At 42.7% G+C, this 16,785-nt stretch overlaps 1 protein-coding gene across 4 annotated transcripts in view; it reads left to right on the plus strand.

Moving 5' to 3' along the window:
* Mfsd6 (major facilitator superfamily domain containing 6) overlaps positions 1-16,785 on the plus strand; it is an 85,095-nt gene extending 68,310 nt beyond the window's left edge. For 2 of the 4 annotated variants that reach the window (NM_001432456.1, NM_001432457.1), the window contains 5 exon segments: positions 9,828-9,989; positions 10,806-10,904; positions 12,074-12,354; positions 14,404-14,428; positions 14,574-16,785. In NM_001432456.1, coding sequence (NP_001419385.1) covers positions 9,828-9,989; positions 10,806-10,904; positions 12,074-12,354; positions 14,404-14,428; positions 14,574-14,584 — 578 coding nt within the window. In that variant the 3' untranslated portion in view covers positions 14,585-16,785. 4 annotated transcript variants of the gene reach the window in all.

Below are 16,785 nucleotides of genomic sequence, written 5' to 3' on the forward strand. Positions count from 1 at the left end.
AAATAGTTTATTTGACATCTGTGGAAATTAATTAACTGTGCATGCTATCAATAACTATTCAGTTATTTCTAGTTAAAATTTAGATAGGTTCAGGGATGTAGCTTAGTGGTAATACTTGCCCTGTGTGTAAGGAGGCTGGATTTAAACTCAGTACTACCAAAGACAAAACAAGGCAAACAAATCCCAAACACCCTACTTCCTTAAAATGATGACGGAAACATATATGGGAAGCAGGAAGATGGACTTGATCTTTCTAAGTTACTAGTAAGGCATGTAATCTGATGTGCACTGTAAAGATAGGGTTTGTTCTTCCATGGGCCTCCTTTTTTTTTTTTTTTTAACAGTGCTGTGGCTAATTAGGTTGTGATTTTTGTGGGTCTCATAACTGTGAAAGTGGGAGTCCCTCTGACTCTTACCTAATCTTCTACTGGGTTGTATCTCGTCTTTGATGTGAGGTTTTGGGCATCACCTTATCAGATCTCGTTGTACAGTGTCATCTTGATATCTCTCTAAGTGCCTCTCTTTTCTGAAGGAAAGCTTTTGAAGAGCAGTAGATCTGGGGTAGAGGGGTGGTAGGGTGGACCAGGGAAGAGTGTAAAGTTTTGAGGGTGAAGTTGAGGTTTAATCTATGAGAAAATGGAACTTTTTTTTTTTTTGGTATTTCTGAGGGAATTAACAGACTTTTATTTTCAGTATTTTTTTTTTATTAACTTGAGTATTTCTTATATACATTTCGAGTGTTATTCCCTTTCCCGGTTTCCGGGCAAACATCCCCCTCCCACCTCCCCTTCCTTATGGGTGTTCCCCTCCCAACCCTCCCCCCATTGCCGCCCTCCCCCCATAGACTAGTTCACTGGGGGTTCAGTCTTAGCAGGACCCAGGGCTTCCCCTTCCACTGGTGCTCTTACTAGGATATTCATTACTACCTATGGGGTCAGAGTCCAGGGTCAGTCCATGTATATTCTTTAGGTAGAGGCTTAGTCCCTGGAAACTCTGGTTGCTTGACATTGTTGTACTTTTGGGGTCTCGAGCCCCTTCAAGCTCTTCCAGTTCTTTCTCTGATTCCTTCAATAGAGGACCTATTCTCAGTTCAGTGGTTTGCTGCTGGCATTCGCCTCTGTATTTGCTGTATTCTGGCTGTGTCTCTCAGGAGCGATCTACATCCGGCTTCTGTCGGTCTGCACTTCTTTGCTTCATCCATCTTGTCTAATTGGGTAGCTGTATATGTATGGGCCACCTGTGGGGCAGGCTCTGAATGAGTGTTCCTTCAGTCTCTGTTTTAATCTTTGCCTCTCCCTTCCCTGCCAAGGGTATTCTTTTTCCTCATTTAAAGAAGGAGTGAAGCATTCACATTTTGATCATCCGTCTTGAGTTTCGTTTGTTCTAGGGATCTAGGGTAATTCAAGCATTTGGGCTAATAGCCACTTATCAATGAGTGCATACGATGTATGTCTTTCTGTGATTGGGTTAGCTCACTCAGGATGATATTTTCCAGTTCCAACCATTTGCCTACGAATTTCATAAACTCGTTGTTTTTGATAGCTGAGTAATATTCCATTGTGTAGATGTACCACATTTTCTGTATCCATTCCTCTGTTGAAAGGCATCTGGGTTCTTTCCATTTTCTGGCTATTATAAATAAGGCTGCGATGAACATAGTGGAGCACGTGTCTCTTTTATATGTTGAGGCATCTTTTGGGTATATGCCCAAGAGAGGTATAGCTGGATCCTCAGGCAGTTCAATGTCCAATTTTCTGAGGAACCTCCAGACTGATTTCCAGAATGGTTTTACCAGTCTGCAATCCCACCAACAATGGAGGAGTGTTCCTCTTTCTCCACATCCTCGCCAGCATCTGCTGTCACCTGAGTTTTTGATCTTAGCCAATCGCACTGGTGTGAGGTGAAATCTCAGGGTTGTTTTGATTTGCATTTCCCTTATGACTAAAGATGTTGAACATTTCTTTAGGTGTTTCTCAGCCATTCGGCATTCCTCAGCTGTGAATTCTTTGTTTAGCTCTGAACCCCATTTTTTAATAGGGTTATTTGTTTCCCTGCGGTCTAACTTCTTGAGTTCTTTGTATATTTTGGATATAAGGCCTCTATCTGTTGTAGGATTGGTAAAGATCTTTTCCCAATCTGTTGGTTGCCGTTTTGTCCTAACCACAGTGTCCTTTGCCTTACAGAAGCTTTGCAGTTTTATGAGATCCCATTTGTCGATTCTTGATCTTAGAGCATAAGCCATTGGTGTTTTGTTCAGGAAATTTTTTCCAGTGCCCATGTGTTCCAGATGTTTCCCTAGTTTTTCTTCTATTAGTTTGAGTGTGTCTGGTTTGATGTGGAGGTCCTTGATCCACTTGGACTTAAGCTTTGTACAGGGTGATAAGCATGGATCGATCTGCATTCTTCTACATGTTGCCCTCCAGTTGAACCAGCACCATTTGCTGAAAATGCTATCTTTTTTCCATTGGATGGTTTTGGCTCCTTTGTCAAAAATCAAGTGACCATAGGTGTGTGGGTTCATTTCTGGGTCTTCAATTCTATTCCATTGGTCTATCTGTCTGTCTCTGTACCAATACCATGCAGTTTTTATCACTATTGCTCTGTAATACTGCTTGAGTTCAGGGATAGTGATTCCCCCTGAAGTCCTCTTATTGTTGAGGATAGCTTTAGCTATCCTGGGTTTTTTGTTATGCCAGATGAATTTGCAAATTGTTCTGTCTAACTCTTTGAAGAATTGGATTGGTATTTTGATGGGGATTGCATTGAATCTGTAGATTGCTTTTGGTAAAATGGCCATTTTTACTATATTAATCCTGCCAATCCATGAGCATGGGAGATCTTTCCATCTTCTGAGGTCTTCTTCAATTTCTTTCCTCAGTGTCTTGAAGTTCTTATTGTACAGATCTTTTACTTGCTTGGTTAAAGTCACACCGAGGTACTTTATATTATTTGGGTCTATTATGAAGGGTGTCGTTTCCCTAATTTCTTTCTCGGCTTGTTTCTCTTTTGTATAGAGGAAGGCAACTGATTTATTTGAGTTAATTTTATACCCAGCCACTTTGCTGAAGTTGTTTATCAACTTCAGTAGTTCTCTGGTGGAACTTTTGGGATCACTTAAATATACTATCATGTCATCTGCAAATAGTGATATTTTGACCTCTTCTTTTCCGATCTGTATCCCTTTGATCTCCTTTTGTTGTCTGATTGCTCTGGCTAGAACTTCAAGAACTATATTGAATAAGTAGGGAGAGAGTGGGCAGCCTTGTCTAGTCCCTGATTTTAGTGGGATTGCTTCAAGTTTCTCTCCATTTAGTTTAATGTTAGCAACTGGTTTGCTGTATATGGCTTTTACTATGTTTAGGTATGGGCCTTGAATTCCTATTCTTTCCAGGACTTTTATCATGAAGGGGTGTTGAATTTTGTCAAATGCTTTCTCAGCATCTAATGAAATGATCATGTGGTTCTGTTCTTTCAGTTTGTTTATATAATGGATCACGTTGATGGTTTTCCGTATATTAAACCATCCCTGCATGCCTGGGATGAAGCCTACTTGATCATGGTGGATGATTGTTTTGATGTGCTCTTGAATTCGGTTTGCCAGAATTTTATTGAGTATTTTTGCGTCGATATTCATAAGGGAAATTGGTCTGAAGTTCTCTTTCTTTGTTGTGACTTTGTGTGGTTTAGGTATAAGAGTAATTGTGGCTTCGTAGAAGGAATTCGGTAGGGCTCCATCTGTTTCAATTTTGTGGAATAGTTTGGATAATATTGGTATGAGGTCTTCTATGAAGGTTTGATAGAATTCTGCACTAAACCCGTCTGGACCTGGGCTCTTTTTGGTTGGGAGACCTTTAATGACTGCTTCTATTTCCTTAGGAGTTATGGGGTTGTTTAACTGGTTTATCTGTTCTTGATTTAACTTCGATACCTGGTATCTGTCTAGGAAATTGTCCATTTCCTGAAGATTTTCAAATTTTGTTGAATATAGGTTTTTATAGTAAGATCTGATGATTTTTTGAATTTCCTCTGAATCTGTAGTTATGTCTCCCTTTTCATTTCTGATTTTGTTAATTTGGACGCACTCTCTGTGTCCTCTCGTTAGTCTGGTTAAGGGTTTATCTATCTTGTTGATTTTCTCAAAGAACCAACTTTTGGTTCTGTTGATTCTTTCTATGGTACTTTTTGTTTCTACTTGGTTGATTTCAGCTCTGAGTTTGATTATTTCCTGCCTTCTACTATTCCTGGGTGTATTTGCTTCTTTTTGTTCTAGAGCTTTTAGGTGTGCTGTCAAGCTGCTGACATATGCTCTTTCCTGTTTCTTTCTGCAGGCACTCAGCGCTATGAGTTTTCCTCTTAGCACAGCTTTCATTGTGTCCCATAAGTTTGAGTATGTTGTATCTTCATTTTCATTAAATTCTAAAAAGTTTTTAATTTCTTTCTTTATTTCTTCCTTGACCAGGTTATCATTGAGTAGAGCATTGTTCAATTTCCACGTATATGTGGGCATTCTTCCCTTACTGTTATTGAAGACCAGTTTTAGGCCGTGGTGGTCCGATAGCACGCATGGGATTATTTCTATCTTTCTGTACCTGTTGAGGCCCGTTTTTTGACCAATTATATGGTCAATTTTGGAGAAAGTACCATGAGGAGCTGAGAAGAAGGTATATCCTTTTGCTTTAGGATAGAATGTTCTATAAATATGTTAAGTCCATTTGGCTCATGACTTCTCTTAGTCTGTCGACATCACTGTTTAATTTCTGTTTCCATGATCTGTCCATTGATGAGAGTGGGGTGTTGAAATCTCCCACTATTATTGTGTGAGGTGCAATGTGTGTTTTGAGCTTTAGTAAGGTTTCTTTTACGTATGTAGGTGCCCTTGTATTTGGGGCATAGATATTTAGGATTGAGAGTTCATCTTGGTGGATTTTTCCTTTGATGAATATGAAGTGTCCTTCCTTATCTTTTTTGATGACTTTTAGTTGGAAATTGATTTTATTTGATATTAGAATGGCTACTCCAGCTTGCTTCTTCTGACCATTTGCTTGGAAAGTTGTTTTCCAGCCTTTCACTCTGAGGTAGTGTCTGTCTTTGTCTCTGAGGTGTGTTTCCTGTAGGCAGCAGAATGCAGGGTCCTCGTTGCGTATCCAGTTTGTTAATCTATGTCTTTTTATTGGGGAGTTGAGGCCATTGATATTGAGAGATATTAAGGAATAGTGATTATTGCTCCCCTTTATATTCATATTTGGAAGTGAGGTTATGTTTGTGTGCTTTCATTCTCTTTGTTTTGTTGCCAAGACGATTAGTTTCTTGCTTCTTCTAGGGTATAGCTAGCCTCCTTATGTTGGGCTTTACCATTTATTATCCTTTGTAGTGCTGGATTTGTAGAAAGATATTGTGTAAATTTGGTTTTGTCATGGAATATCTTGGTTTCTCCATCAATGTTAATTGAGAGTTTTGCTGGATACAGTAACCTGGGCTGGCATTTGTGTTCTCTTAGGGTCTGTATGACATCAGTCCAGGATCTTCTGGCCTTCATAGTTTCTGGCGAGAAGTCTGGTGTGATTCTGATAGGTCTCCCTTTATATGTTACTTGACCTTTTTCCCTTACTGCTTTTAATATTCTTTCTTTATTTTGTGTGTTTCGTGTTTTGACAATTATGTGACGGGAGGTGTTTCTTTTCTGGTCCAATCTATTTGGAGTTCTGTAGGCTTCTTGTATGTCTATGGGTATCTCTTTTTTTAGGTTAGGGAAGTTTTCTTCTATGATTTTGTTGAAGATATTTACTGGTCCTTTGAGCTGGGAGTCTTCACTCTCTTCTATACCTATTATCCTTAGGTTTGATCTTCTCATTGAGTCCTGGATTTCCTGTATGTTTTGGACCAGTAGCTTTTTCCGCTTTACATTATCTTTGACAGTTGAGTCAATGATTTCTATGGAATCTTCTGCTCCTGAGATTCTTTCTTCCATCTCTTGTATTCTGTTGGTGAAGCTTGTATCTACAGCTCCTTGTCTCTTCTTTTGGTTTTCTATATCCAGGGTTGTTTCCATGTGTTCTTTCTTGATTGCTTCTATTTCCATTTTTAATTCCTTCAACTGTTTGATTGTGTTTTCCTGGAATTCTTTCAGGGATTTTTGCGATTCCTCTCTGTAGGCTTCTACTTGTTTATTAATGTTTTCCTGTGTTTCCCTAAGTGTGTTCATGTCTTTCTTGAAGTCCTCCAGCATCATGATCAAATATGATTTTGAAACTAGATCTTGCTTTTCTGGTGTGTTTGGATATTCCATGTTTGTTTTGGTGGGAGAATTGGGCTCCGATGATGGCATGTAGTCTTGGTTTCTGTTGCTTGGGTTCCTGCGCTTGCCTCTCGCCATCAGATTATCTCTAGTGTTACTTTGTTCTGCTATTTCTGACAGTGGCTAGACTGTCCTATAAGCCTGTGTGTCAGGAGTGCTGTAGACCTGTTTTCCTCTCTTTCAGTCAGTTATGGGGACAGAGTGTTCTGCTTTCGGGCGTGTAGTTTTTCCTCTCTACAGGTCTTCAGCTGTTCCTGTGGGCCTGTGTCTTGAGTTCACCAGGCAGCTTTCTTGCAGCAGAAAATTTGGTCTTACCTGTGGTCCCGAGGCTCAGGTTCGCTCGTGGGGTGCTGCCCAGGGGCTCTCTGCAGCGGCAGCAACCAGGAAGACCTGTGCCGCCCCTTCCGGGAGCTTCAGTGCACCAGGGTTCCAGATGATCTTTGGCTTTTTCCTCTGGCGTCCGTGATGTGTGTGCAGGGAGCAGTCTCTTCTGGTTTCCCAGGCTTGTCTGCCTCTCTGAAGGTTTAGCTCTCCCTCCCACGGGATTTGGGTGCAGAGAACTCTTTATCCGGTCTGTTTCTTTCAGGTTCCGGCGGTGTCTCAGGCAGGTGACCTGCCGCTCCTGGGCCCTCCCCCACGGGAGCCCAGAGGCCTTATACAGTTTCCTCTTGGGCCAGGGATGTGGGCAGGGGAGAGCAGTGTTGGTGGTCTCTTCCGCTCTGCAGCCTCAGGAGTGCCCACCTGACCAGGCGGTTGGGTCTCTCTCTCACCGGGTCTGAGAAAATGGAACTTTAATGTGTTAAGATATATTTATGATAAGTACTTTTTAATATTTAGTTTTCTTTGATCTACCTAAGATAAGTATAAACTTGGGGCTTCGATTTACACTTCTTAGACCTATGAATTGTGAGCATTAGGATATTGAAAACATATAGGATATTGAAACCTTTATTTATTTATTTATTCCTCCATCTTTATTAACTTGGTTATTTCTTATTTACATTTCGATTGTTATTCCCTTTCCCGGTTTCCGGGCCAACATTCCCCTAGCCCCTCCCCCTCCCCTTCCTTATGGGTGTTTCCCTCCCCATCCTCCCCCCATTACCGCCCTCCCCCCAACAATCACGTTCACTGGGGGTTCAGTCTTAGCAGGACCCAGGGCTTCCCCTTCCACTGGTGCTCTTACTAGGATATTCATTGCTACCTATGAGGTCAGAGTCCAGGGTCAGTCCATGTATAGTCTTTAGGTAGTGGCTTAGTCCCTGGAAGCTGTGGTTGGTTGGCATTGTTGTTTCCATGGGCCTCCTTAATCACTCTCAGCTCAGATGACTCGGAATTAAGATTCACCTTTCCAGGGCAGGATGTATTGCGTTCCTGTAAATACAAATTTATTTCTGAGATATAGTTACTTGGAAACAGTGAAGTCATTCTGGGCTTTACTTTTAAGGTTGCTTACATGAGGCCAGATCAGGCTCAGTTGAGGGATAAATATTACATAAGACCCCACAAACCCCTCTATTGCACATTCCTTTAATCCCAAGGATGGTATGTTTTTTATTTAGTAGGGCCAAGAAGAGGAGTCAACATTTCTCAAAAAATATTCAGATAGCCAATAACACCTAATGGTGCTTAGCACTGCTTGTCAGGGTTGTTAGCCAAAGCATAGCGGACACTGTTTTTACACAGCAATTTGGATTGCTACTTAGAAGAAAAGGGTTTTAAAAAGTTCTGGTTAGGAGAACTTGCAGATTTTTGGTGTGTGTGTGTGTGTGTGTGTGTGTGTGTGTGTGTGTGTGTGTGTGATGGTACAGCTGCTGTAGTAAATGCTGTCCCTCAAAACATTAACTATAATGAATGCCACCCGACTGGAAAGTCCACTTCTAGCTGTATAAACACCAGCATGTAAGTAGTTACTTGAAGTTACTTAAATATCAATATTTAAACAATATTATTCATAATAATCAGGAGGTGTAAACAACTCAGATGCAATCAACAGAGGAACAAAATGTGGTATATGTGTGCAATGGGCTATAATTCAGTCTTTAAAGGGACAGAAAATCATTTTTATATTAGTAGTTTTTGTTTTTGACAATTTCATGCATGTATAGAATGTATTCTGATTACATTGTCCCCCCTGTGGCTCTCAACCCCCTCCTATCAAACCTTGTCTCTACTACTACTACCCCTTTCCCAGGTTCACAAATTTCGGTTTGGGTTTTGTGACCTACTGAAATTATTTTGGTGGGGAGAGAGATGGAATAGGGGGCCTATGGTTGGATTGGAACTATGTAGTTGACCTGGAAGGCTCATCAGTAGCTGCAGAACTGCAGTCAAGGATCCCCTCTGCCAGATTCTTGCCCGTAGCAAGCATTCAGGCGTAAGGAGTGGGCCCTCTGAGCCCTCCCTTCCGTTCTTGACCCATGAGAGGTTTCATTCCTGTGCAGAAGCATTGTGTTCATGACCACTGTGAGTTCATGATCATTATAGCTGTGGCCTGTCCAGAGGAGAGCATTCTGCGGCCCTGCCCCCTATCATCTGCTTCCACATTCCTTCCTTCCTTCCCCTCTTCTGTAGTGTTCCCTAAACCTTGGCAAGGGTGGTATAAATGTCTTATTTTGGGCTTACTTATCACTTATTCTCAGCACTTCCTACAGCCATAATCTTCAATCACTACCATTCACTGGATAAAGGTTTCTCTGATTAAGCACCATAGTGGTATTTCTCTATTGGTATAAATATAAATATTTAGAGCCAGGTTGACACTGTATCAGTTTAGCTAAACACTAAGATCTGGGATCTTCCCAACCATGTGTTTGCATTTTCTTTCTAACCAGGTTCCTCCTTTGGATAAGGTCTTAAATTCAAACCAAAAGCAGTTGTTATCCTCACAACAGTGGTACCGCTGTTGCAAAAGTGGGCACATCTTACCTGAAAGGTTGGACTTGTAGATCACAGAGTTCACAGCTGGGTACAGCTATTAACAGTTCCTGTCCAGGCAACTTGTACAGCACCCTTTGGGACCTGAAAAGGCAGGGAGAATGTTTCCAGCTCCATCACAGCGTGGTTTCTCTATGCGTACATCCAAGGTGTGTGTCAAAGGAGGGAGAGGCAGAACACATACTACAATGTGGACACACCTTAGAGACATCATACTAAGTGAAACAAGCCAGACAGAAAAAGGACAGATACTGTTCTGATTCTACTCGTATGAGATCCAGAGCAGTGATTGTCACAGGGATGGAAAGATGGCTGTTTGTTAGGGAATGGCCTGCGGGATAAAGGGTGATGCTTTTCATTAGGATGATAAATTCAAAGATGGATAACAGTGATGGATGCTCAACACTGTGGGTGTGCCTAATGCTGCAACACTGTCACTGTCCCTAATGCTACTGACCTATATGTTTACACTTATGCATAGTATATCTATATATTATAATAGATCCCTAGTCTAATAAATAATTCATGTCACAAAATAAGTGTGATCCAAGGAGTGCCAAGCAGACATTCACGCCTGCCTGCTCTTCTTCCGTAGGCGTCACGCACGCAGCCATCTGGGCAGCGTGCATCTCTTACCTCAGTGCTGCTGTCCCCCCTGAGCTGAGGACTTCTGCACAAGGAATCCTGCAAGGCCTTCATCTGGGTCTGGGGAGAGGATGTGGTGCCATGATCGGAGGCGTGTTGGTCAATTATTTTGGTAAGAATGATTTTTCTTTTGATCCTTTGGGAAAAGTAGGTTTTTCCCCCCCAACTATACCAGTATTCCTGTCCTCTCTTTACATTGCGTGGTCATCATAATTGTAAAGCACACGCTCAGGTTGTAAAGAGGTTTAAAGCCATTTAGGTAATTGCAGAAAATTAGGTTGCGAAGACATTCGCAGCTCAGTCTTCTGGCAAATGGCTTGATGAAATGCTACATCAACCTCAGAGGAGCCAAACTAATGAGTCAGCACACTCACATGGCTTAGCTGAGTCCAGGACCCCACACCTGCTGCAATGGTAAGAAAGAAACCAAATCCGTCATCCTCACTCAGAAAGACCTCACTATCCACTCTTCTTGTCACCGTGTCTCTGCATCACTGTCAATCTGCCTCATTCGCCCTCTTGTTGGAAATCTGAGTCGGGCTGAGACAGTCAGATCATTCTGGGATTGTTGACTGCTTGGTCCTCTGTGCAAGGCACCCAGGGTTGTGTGAATTTATAGCACTGTTTAAGATCTGCTGCCCAACTGCAGATGAACAGCACTGTTCCTTAACAAGCTGGTAGAGAGGCATCATGAAGACAGCACTGAGTATCGTGTAGGGATGGACGTGACTGAGACAGTCCTTGTGACTGAGACAGTCCTTCGCCGAGCAGAACCAGTACTTCAGTCTCCCAATACAGGCAGCTAAGAAAAGGGCACTGACTCTGTTCAGCAAACTTGTGCTTCCTTTGCCCCGTGTTAGACTGTGTAAGGCGGGAGGTTTCTGTAGTTCTGGGAATAACCATTTGACCTGCTCTGCTTATTTTCAAGGGGCTGCTGCAACCTTCCGAGGGATTGGCATGGCTTGCCTGGTGATCCTCCTGCTCTTCGCCCTGATCCAGTGGCTGGCAGTGCCTGATGAGGAAGAAGGTGAACATTTCCTTTCTTTTCATCTTTGGAGGTGAGCGTAGGAGGTTAAGGGTTTGAGGCCAGGCTTCTAATGTGCAGGCCTGACTGGCTTTAGTTTACCATCCTGCCTCTTTCTCGGTGGTTTCCCAAGAACCCTGCTGTACTGTGAACAGCTGGCCTGCAGGTGACATGTCCTCAGTGGTGTCCCCGTGAACTCATGATAGAGATGGCACACCTCCTATAATGAGAAGACTGGCTGCCGAGCTGATTGCGGTTTCTCGGTTTTGTTTTCTGTAAGAGTGCAAGTGTTATGGAAGTGGTGGCCTCAAACCTCCCTGGAATTATTAAGAGATTGCAGATTTAAGGCAAATACATATAAGGCTGTGGTAATTTACTCTCAGGAATAGGGTAAACTGTATGCCTTTACCTTCGTTAAAATATGTCTATGAGTGTTTCTCCTGACAGGAATGCCTTTGTTAAAGCCCTCATGCACAGGGGGAAGGCAGGCTAGGGGAACAGCTCAGCAGGTAGAAGCAGGTGCTGCTAAGCCTGACAACAATCTCAGATCCACACCATGGAAGGAGAGTCAATGCCTTCAAGTTGTCTTTTCAGGCCTTCACGTGTGTTCTGTGTCACTCCCACAAACACCATACACACACCAAATAAATAAATAACACAATTATCTGACGTCTTAGTTGTAAGCCTAGCCTTTAACATCTAAAACATCTCTCTATCCTGATTAAAAAAAAAAAAACCTAAAGAGGGGAGGTTATAGCAAATGTAATTTGTAGATGACATGGGTCAGGTGACATGAAACTTTTGGTGAAAAGTGTAAACCAATAGAAGGCAAATGTTCTTGGTCCCTCTATGCTGCCCGAGATGCTGTAGTAAGGGAGAACATTGCTTGTCATAGAACCTCAGAGGAGAGTCTCAATCTTACTGAGTGGCACAGGACAAAGGCCAGTGGTGGTGGTTCTCAGTCTCCGGCTGGGAGTATGGGGTTCTAGGTATGCACTACCATGTCAGGATTATCTTCTCCTTTAAAGGTAGAAAATTCAAAAGTCATTTTTTTTCTTTTTTTCGGGGCTAGGGATCGAACCCAGGACCTTGCGCTTCCTAGGCAAGCGCTCTACCACTGAGCCAAATCCCCAACCCCTCAAAAGTCATTTTAACATTATTTTTCTCTCTAGATAAGACGATGTTGGCAGAAAGGATTCCTGTTCCCTCTAGTCCTGTTCCCATAGCAACTATCGACCTGGTACAGCAACAGACAGAAGATGTCATGCCACACATTGAGGCCAGACTTCCGCCCAAAAAAACCAAGCACCAGGAAGAGCAGGAAGATGTGAACAAACCTGCCTGGGGGGTCAGCTCTTCTCCTTGGGTAACCTTTGTCTATGCGCTCTACCAAGTTAAAGAGCTGATGCGACTGACAAGAGACAGCCGCGCTTCTGAGATACAACCTTTACAGGTAACCCTCTGCTGGGCTAGGGTGGCACCTGCACTGTCACTCCCACCTTGTTCATCAGAACACATGGAAAACAGAAAAACAGGCACGTAAGCAAAGGATTTCAATGGCCTGGGATCACTCTGTCCCAGGAGTGTTTCCCAGGTAGCATAGGAAGAAAATGTGCTTTGTGGAGCTCTGCAAGGCTTCACAAAGGTGTTTATAATTCTGTTTAAACAAAGAAAGGTAGGTCTATCCTAGCTTTGCATACTTCTCTTACGGTTTAGGGGTAGAAAAATACTATTTGTAGCCAGAATATGCAGCTCTTGCTTTCAGAAACTGTGTTTACTAATCTGTATAATTCTGAATTCCAGGGAGACCATTACATGTACCCAGAGTGCAGTAAACAGCTGCTAAATTAACCCACTAATCTACGTCTCATATGGCTCTGTCTGGCCCTACTTAGTAAAGTGTGGTTCTGAGAGGCCTCACTTGGGAAGTAAAGGCATGTTCTTTTTTATTCCTAAAGGCTTTTCTGAAAAAAAAAAAGTCAAATGGTACTGATAAAATCAGCAATTATATAAATAAAGTCGTACCCTGACTTTGGAAAAGGAATGTGCCTTCTGTGAACAGGTTGGATAAAGCCATAAATCTACTCCCTTGTTAGATCAATCTTTCCATCTTCTTGATAAGTAATGTCATCTCTATATTTACAGTAGCTTAAAAGGACCCAGAGGAGGGCAGGCAAAACGTTGGTAAATAGACCTGTCACCAAGCTTGGTGGCCAGAGTTTGAGCACAAATAGTTGAAAAACAAAACCAACTCCCACAAGTTGTCCTCATAACTTCCATACCCGCTCCATGCACACTTATACCTACAATAAAAGAAACGAACGAACAAATGTGATTTTTAAAAGGGGTCTCAAAAGGAAAAAGAAGAGGGAAAATAAAGAGTAATTTCTTTTTTAAACATTTGACAAACTGCTGGTGATTACGGAGAGGTCCAGGAGTGGTCTGCTACTGTCGCAAAGGACCTGAGGTGGTTTCCCAGCACCCAGGACAGGCGGCTCGCAGATGCACAGAGTTCAATTCCCAGAGGATCTAATGGCACTCATGCGCGGGTATCCATCTACCAACACACACGCACACACAGAAGTCCAACTAAAAACAAAGCTTCATAAAAGAAAAGGCAATTTTGTCAAACTATCTTCATTGATCTCGGCTTTATAAACTACCTGTAAAGTCTCTGCATAGTGTTACTGAACTGACACTTCACCGTTAGCCATAGGCACGCCACTCTGTTCATATCCAGCACAGTCAGTCGTCGAGCCAGGACTGGGCATGAGACAGAGGAACACTAGAGGCTTCTGTAGTGTAAAGGAGGAAGGGGATGCAGGGAAAGGATGCCCTGCGCCCTAGGAGAGGCAATGCTCCGTACTTTGTGAGTTCCTCCTCATTTTTACAGATACCTGTGCAGCATTGAAGTTTGCTTTTTCTTCCCTCTGGTGGGAGTTAAAATTACTAATAGCTAGCAGCAGGTATGGGATAGTGTTGTCGTGAGGTAATTACATTTCAGAGTCACAGGAATGAAAGAGAAAATTTTAATAGGGAATAGGAACAAGCATCAATTCAGAAGGGAAAAAAACCCTAAAATTGTGTTCCCTGACTTGTACAATCAGTGTGGCATTTTACTAACTGTGCTGGTGGGTATTCTCAGTTCACCACCCATTGGCTTCACGGACCTGTGTGCAGCCCCTGCTCTATCTTGCCTAACTATTAGGCCTCACTGTCACAGTCATTCTTTGCCTAGATATCTTGAGGCTGAGGGTCCTTGTTTACTGATTATTGTACAGTGACTCCTGGCTCCTGAATATTATGGCCTTCCCAGTATCAGGTATCCCATGGCTCTTGCCGGGTAACTTGCCACAGGGCTGGGGCACTCAGTAAATGTTTGCGATGTATGTGTAAATGTAAAGTTGTTCACCTAGCAGTGATAAGAACACAGATAAAGATGTTCCCTTAGCCTTAGGTGTGTCTGCTTACAGTGTTTGTGCTTTTCATGCGGCTCTGGCAGTTGCACATGGGAAAGGAGATGAAAGGTAAGATGTCTCTCCTATTTCTTCATGCGTCGGTCCCTAACATGGGCTCTTCGAGAGATCGCCCCACATTTGCTGTGTGAAAATTTGTATAATGATTGGGTTTATTTTTCCTCAAATACCACAGAACATCTGTTTTCCCTTCCAGGGGATCCATGAGAATCGGCAAGTCTCTCCAGCTGGTGGAGCCCAATGTGCTCCACATGAAACTCACTCCGACTCACCTAGAAACCAGCTATCCCCTGACACAGCAGCATCTCAAACGCAGTCCAGCCCTGCTCACCCTAGTGCCACCCCACATGGACAGGAGAGTGGACAACAGCAGACTCAGCCAACTGTGGGAGAACACTGAGGGCTCCCGGTCATCTCATACCCTGCATGGCACCAGGCACCTCAGCCAGGATAGAGGGCGAGACCCCAACCCTGACCATGCCTCTGCAAGGGGAACACTGTAACGCACATGCTTCTAAATATCTACATTCATTACTGCGGAACCACACACACACACACACACACACACACACACGCACACACACAACCTTGCAAGTGTGCCTGCACATGTGAGCTGTAGTATGTGTCGAAGGAAAACGGAAACCTCCACAGGCCTGCAGAGACATAGAACAATGTTGAGAAGGAGCCCCCGCTCTTGGTTAGTTGGGTCTGACCTAACTTCTTGGGCAAGGTGAAAGGGTGAGAAGCAGAACTCACACCAAGTTGGGTGAATGAAAGGGCCTCAAGGTAAACAGGGACTTCCTCCCCATCTTCTGATTATTTATTCTAAATATTGGGTTCTTAGTGAAAAGCGAGAAGAAAAAAGTATATCTATAGTTTTGTCTTGAAGAAAAAGCATTTTAAAAATTATAAGACGCATTGAAAAGGGAGCCGGATGGAAGTTAGTAGAATGTACGCTTTGTGTTGTTGTTGTTTAGAAAAGTTCAAAGTTTCACTGAGCTTTGCACATCTCTAGCAAATATATTTTTATATGCATATAGTATATGGTGAGCATAGTTCTTTGGGAAGCATAGCTGTTATGGACTACTGCATATTGAGTTGAGCTTTAAAATGTCTTTGTTGCAATGGGCTGGGAGAATGAGCAGAAGTGAGAGAATATTTCAAAGAATCCAACCAACTCAGTATCCTGAGACTTGACAGACAAGGCTTTACTAAGCAGCTCCTTAGCAACCTCTGCAGCTATATTTTACAGTGACTTGGGTTCTAATTAGCTAAGGGGGAAAAAAAGACCTACTCATCGGATTCCTAAGCGTTAAGCTAAAGAGTACTATTTACAAAGAGCAGGATGAGATTTAAGTGCCTGGGGGAGGGACATGATGTTTAAAAATTATATAGCAGGTCTGTTTTGATTGTGAAGGAGTAAATAGGAAGCCAGGAATGGGAATTCTGAGAATAAGAATGACTTTCTAAAGACTTAAATGAATCTTAGCACATTCTCCTTGGAACCGTAGTCATACACTGAAAACCTGCGGGTTTGGGCTACAACTACACCAGTTAACACCACAGACATAGGAGGTCTGGGTGATTGCATGTAGAGCTTGCTCCTAGAAGGAAAGCAGAGGCTGTAAGAAGCCTGGGGATTCCTGTGGATGCTACTGTGGCTGAACTAGGGTCAGTCATACTGTGGGTGAACATTGAGGGTGAACACAAGAATGGTTCAAAACGGAAGGTCACCCTTGCCTCTGACGTAGGAGACAGGATCAGCTGTACAGTGCGACAGTGCTGCCTGTCTCTGCATGTGGAGGAATCGTTCTACATCTGGATGTCTAGCTTCACCACAAAACACAGCTTAGAACGATGGGAACAGTTGCGCAAATGGTTACTTTTGCACTTGAACGGTACTGTACTGTCAATCCTCATGTCTCATTTTAAGTGACCTTTAAAATCAGATGTATTTATTATGCTCGTGTAATTACAGAAACGAAGTGGGAGACAGACTGAGCCCCACCTATGAATGTACAGTATGTGGATTGCGAAACCTGAGTGTCGGGAGTCAGAACCTTGTATCTTATGTTTACAATCCTGGTTGATTTCTTTGAGAAGCTGCTGGTTTTGGAGATGCCCAGTGAACGTGTTGAAATAAAAAGTGAATACCATTTTTAAAATATTTCTTAAGTGAAAAACACGTGACCAAATAAGAGAAACACCCTCTGCTCTGTAATGAATGACACTAAATTCAACATGCCTTCGTTACAAAACGTTTACTGTGAGCGTCGATCCAACAGTGCAGTGACTTCTAGCCTTTTGAGCTGACACCTTCACGAGTTTGTGGACTTTGTGACTTTTTCCTTCCTGTCCTTACAGTGCCATATGTCACTTAAAAATTATTAAAGTGAATTCCAATTAAA

The sequence above is a fragment of the Rattus norvegicus genome, chromosome 9 (genome assembly GCF_021556685.1).
Source record: "Rattus norvegicus strain SHRSP/BbbUtx chromosome 9, alternate assembly SHRSP_T2T, whole genome shotgun sequence".
Taxonomy (NCBI): domain Eukaryota; kingdom Metazoa; phylum Chordata; class Mammalia; order Rodentia; family Muridae; genus Rattus; species Rattus norvegicus.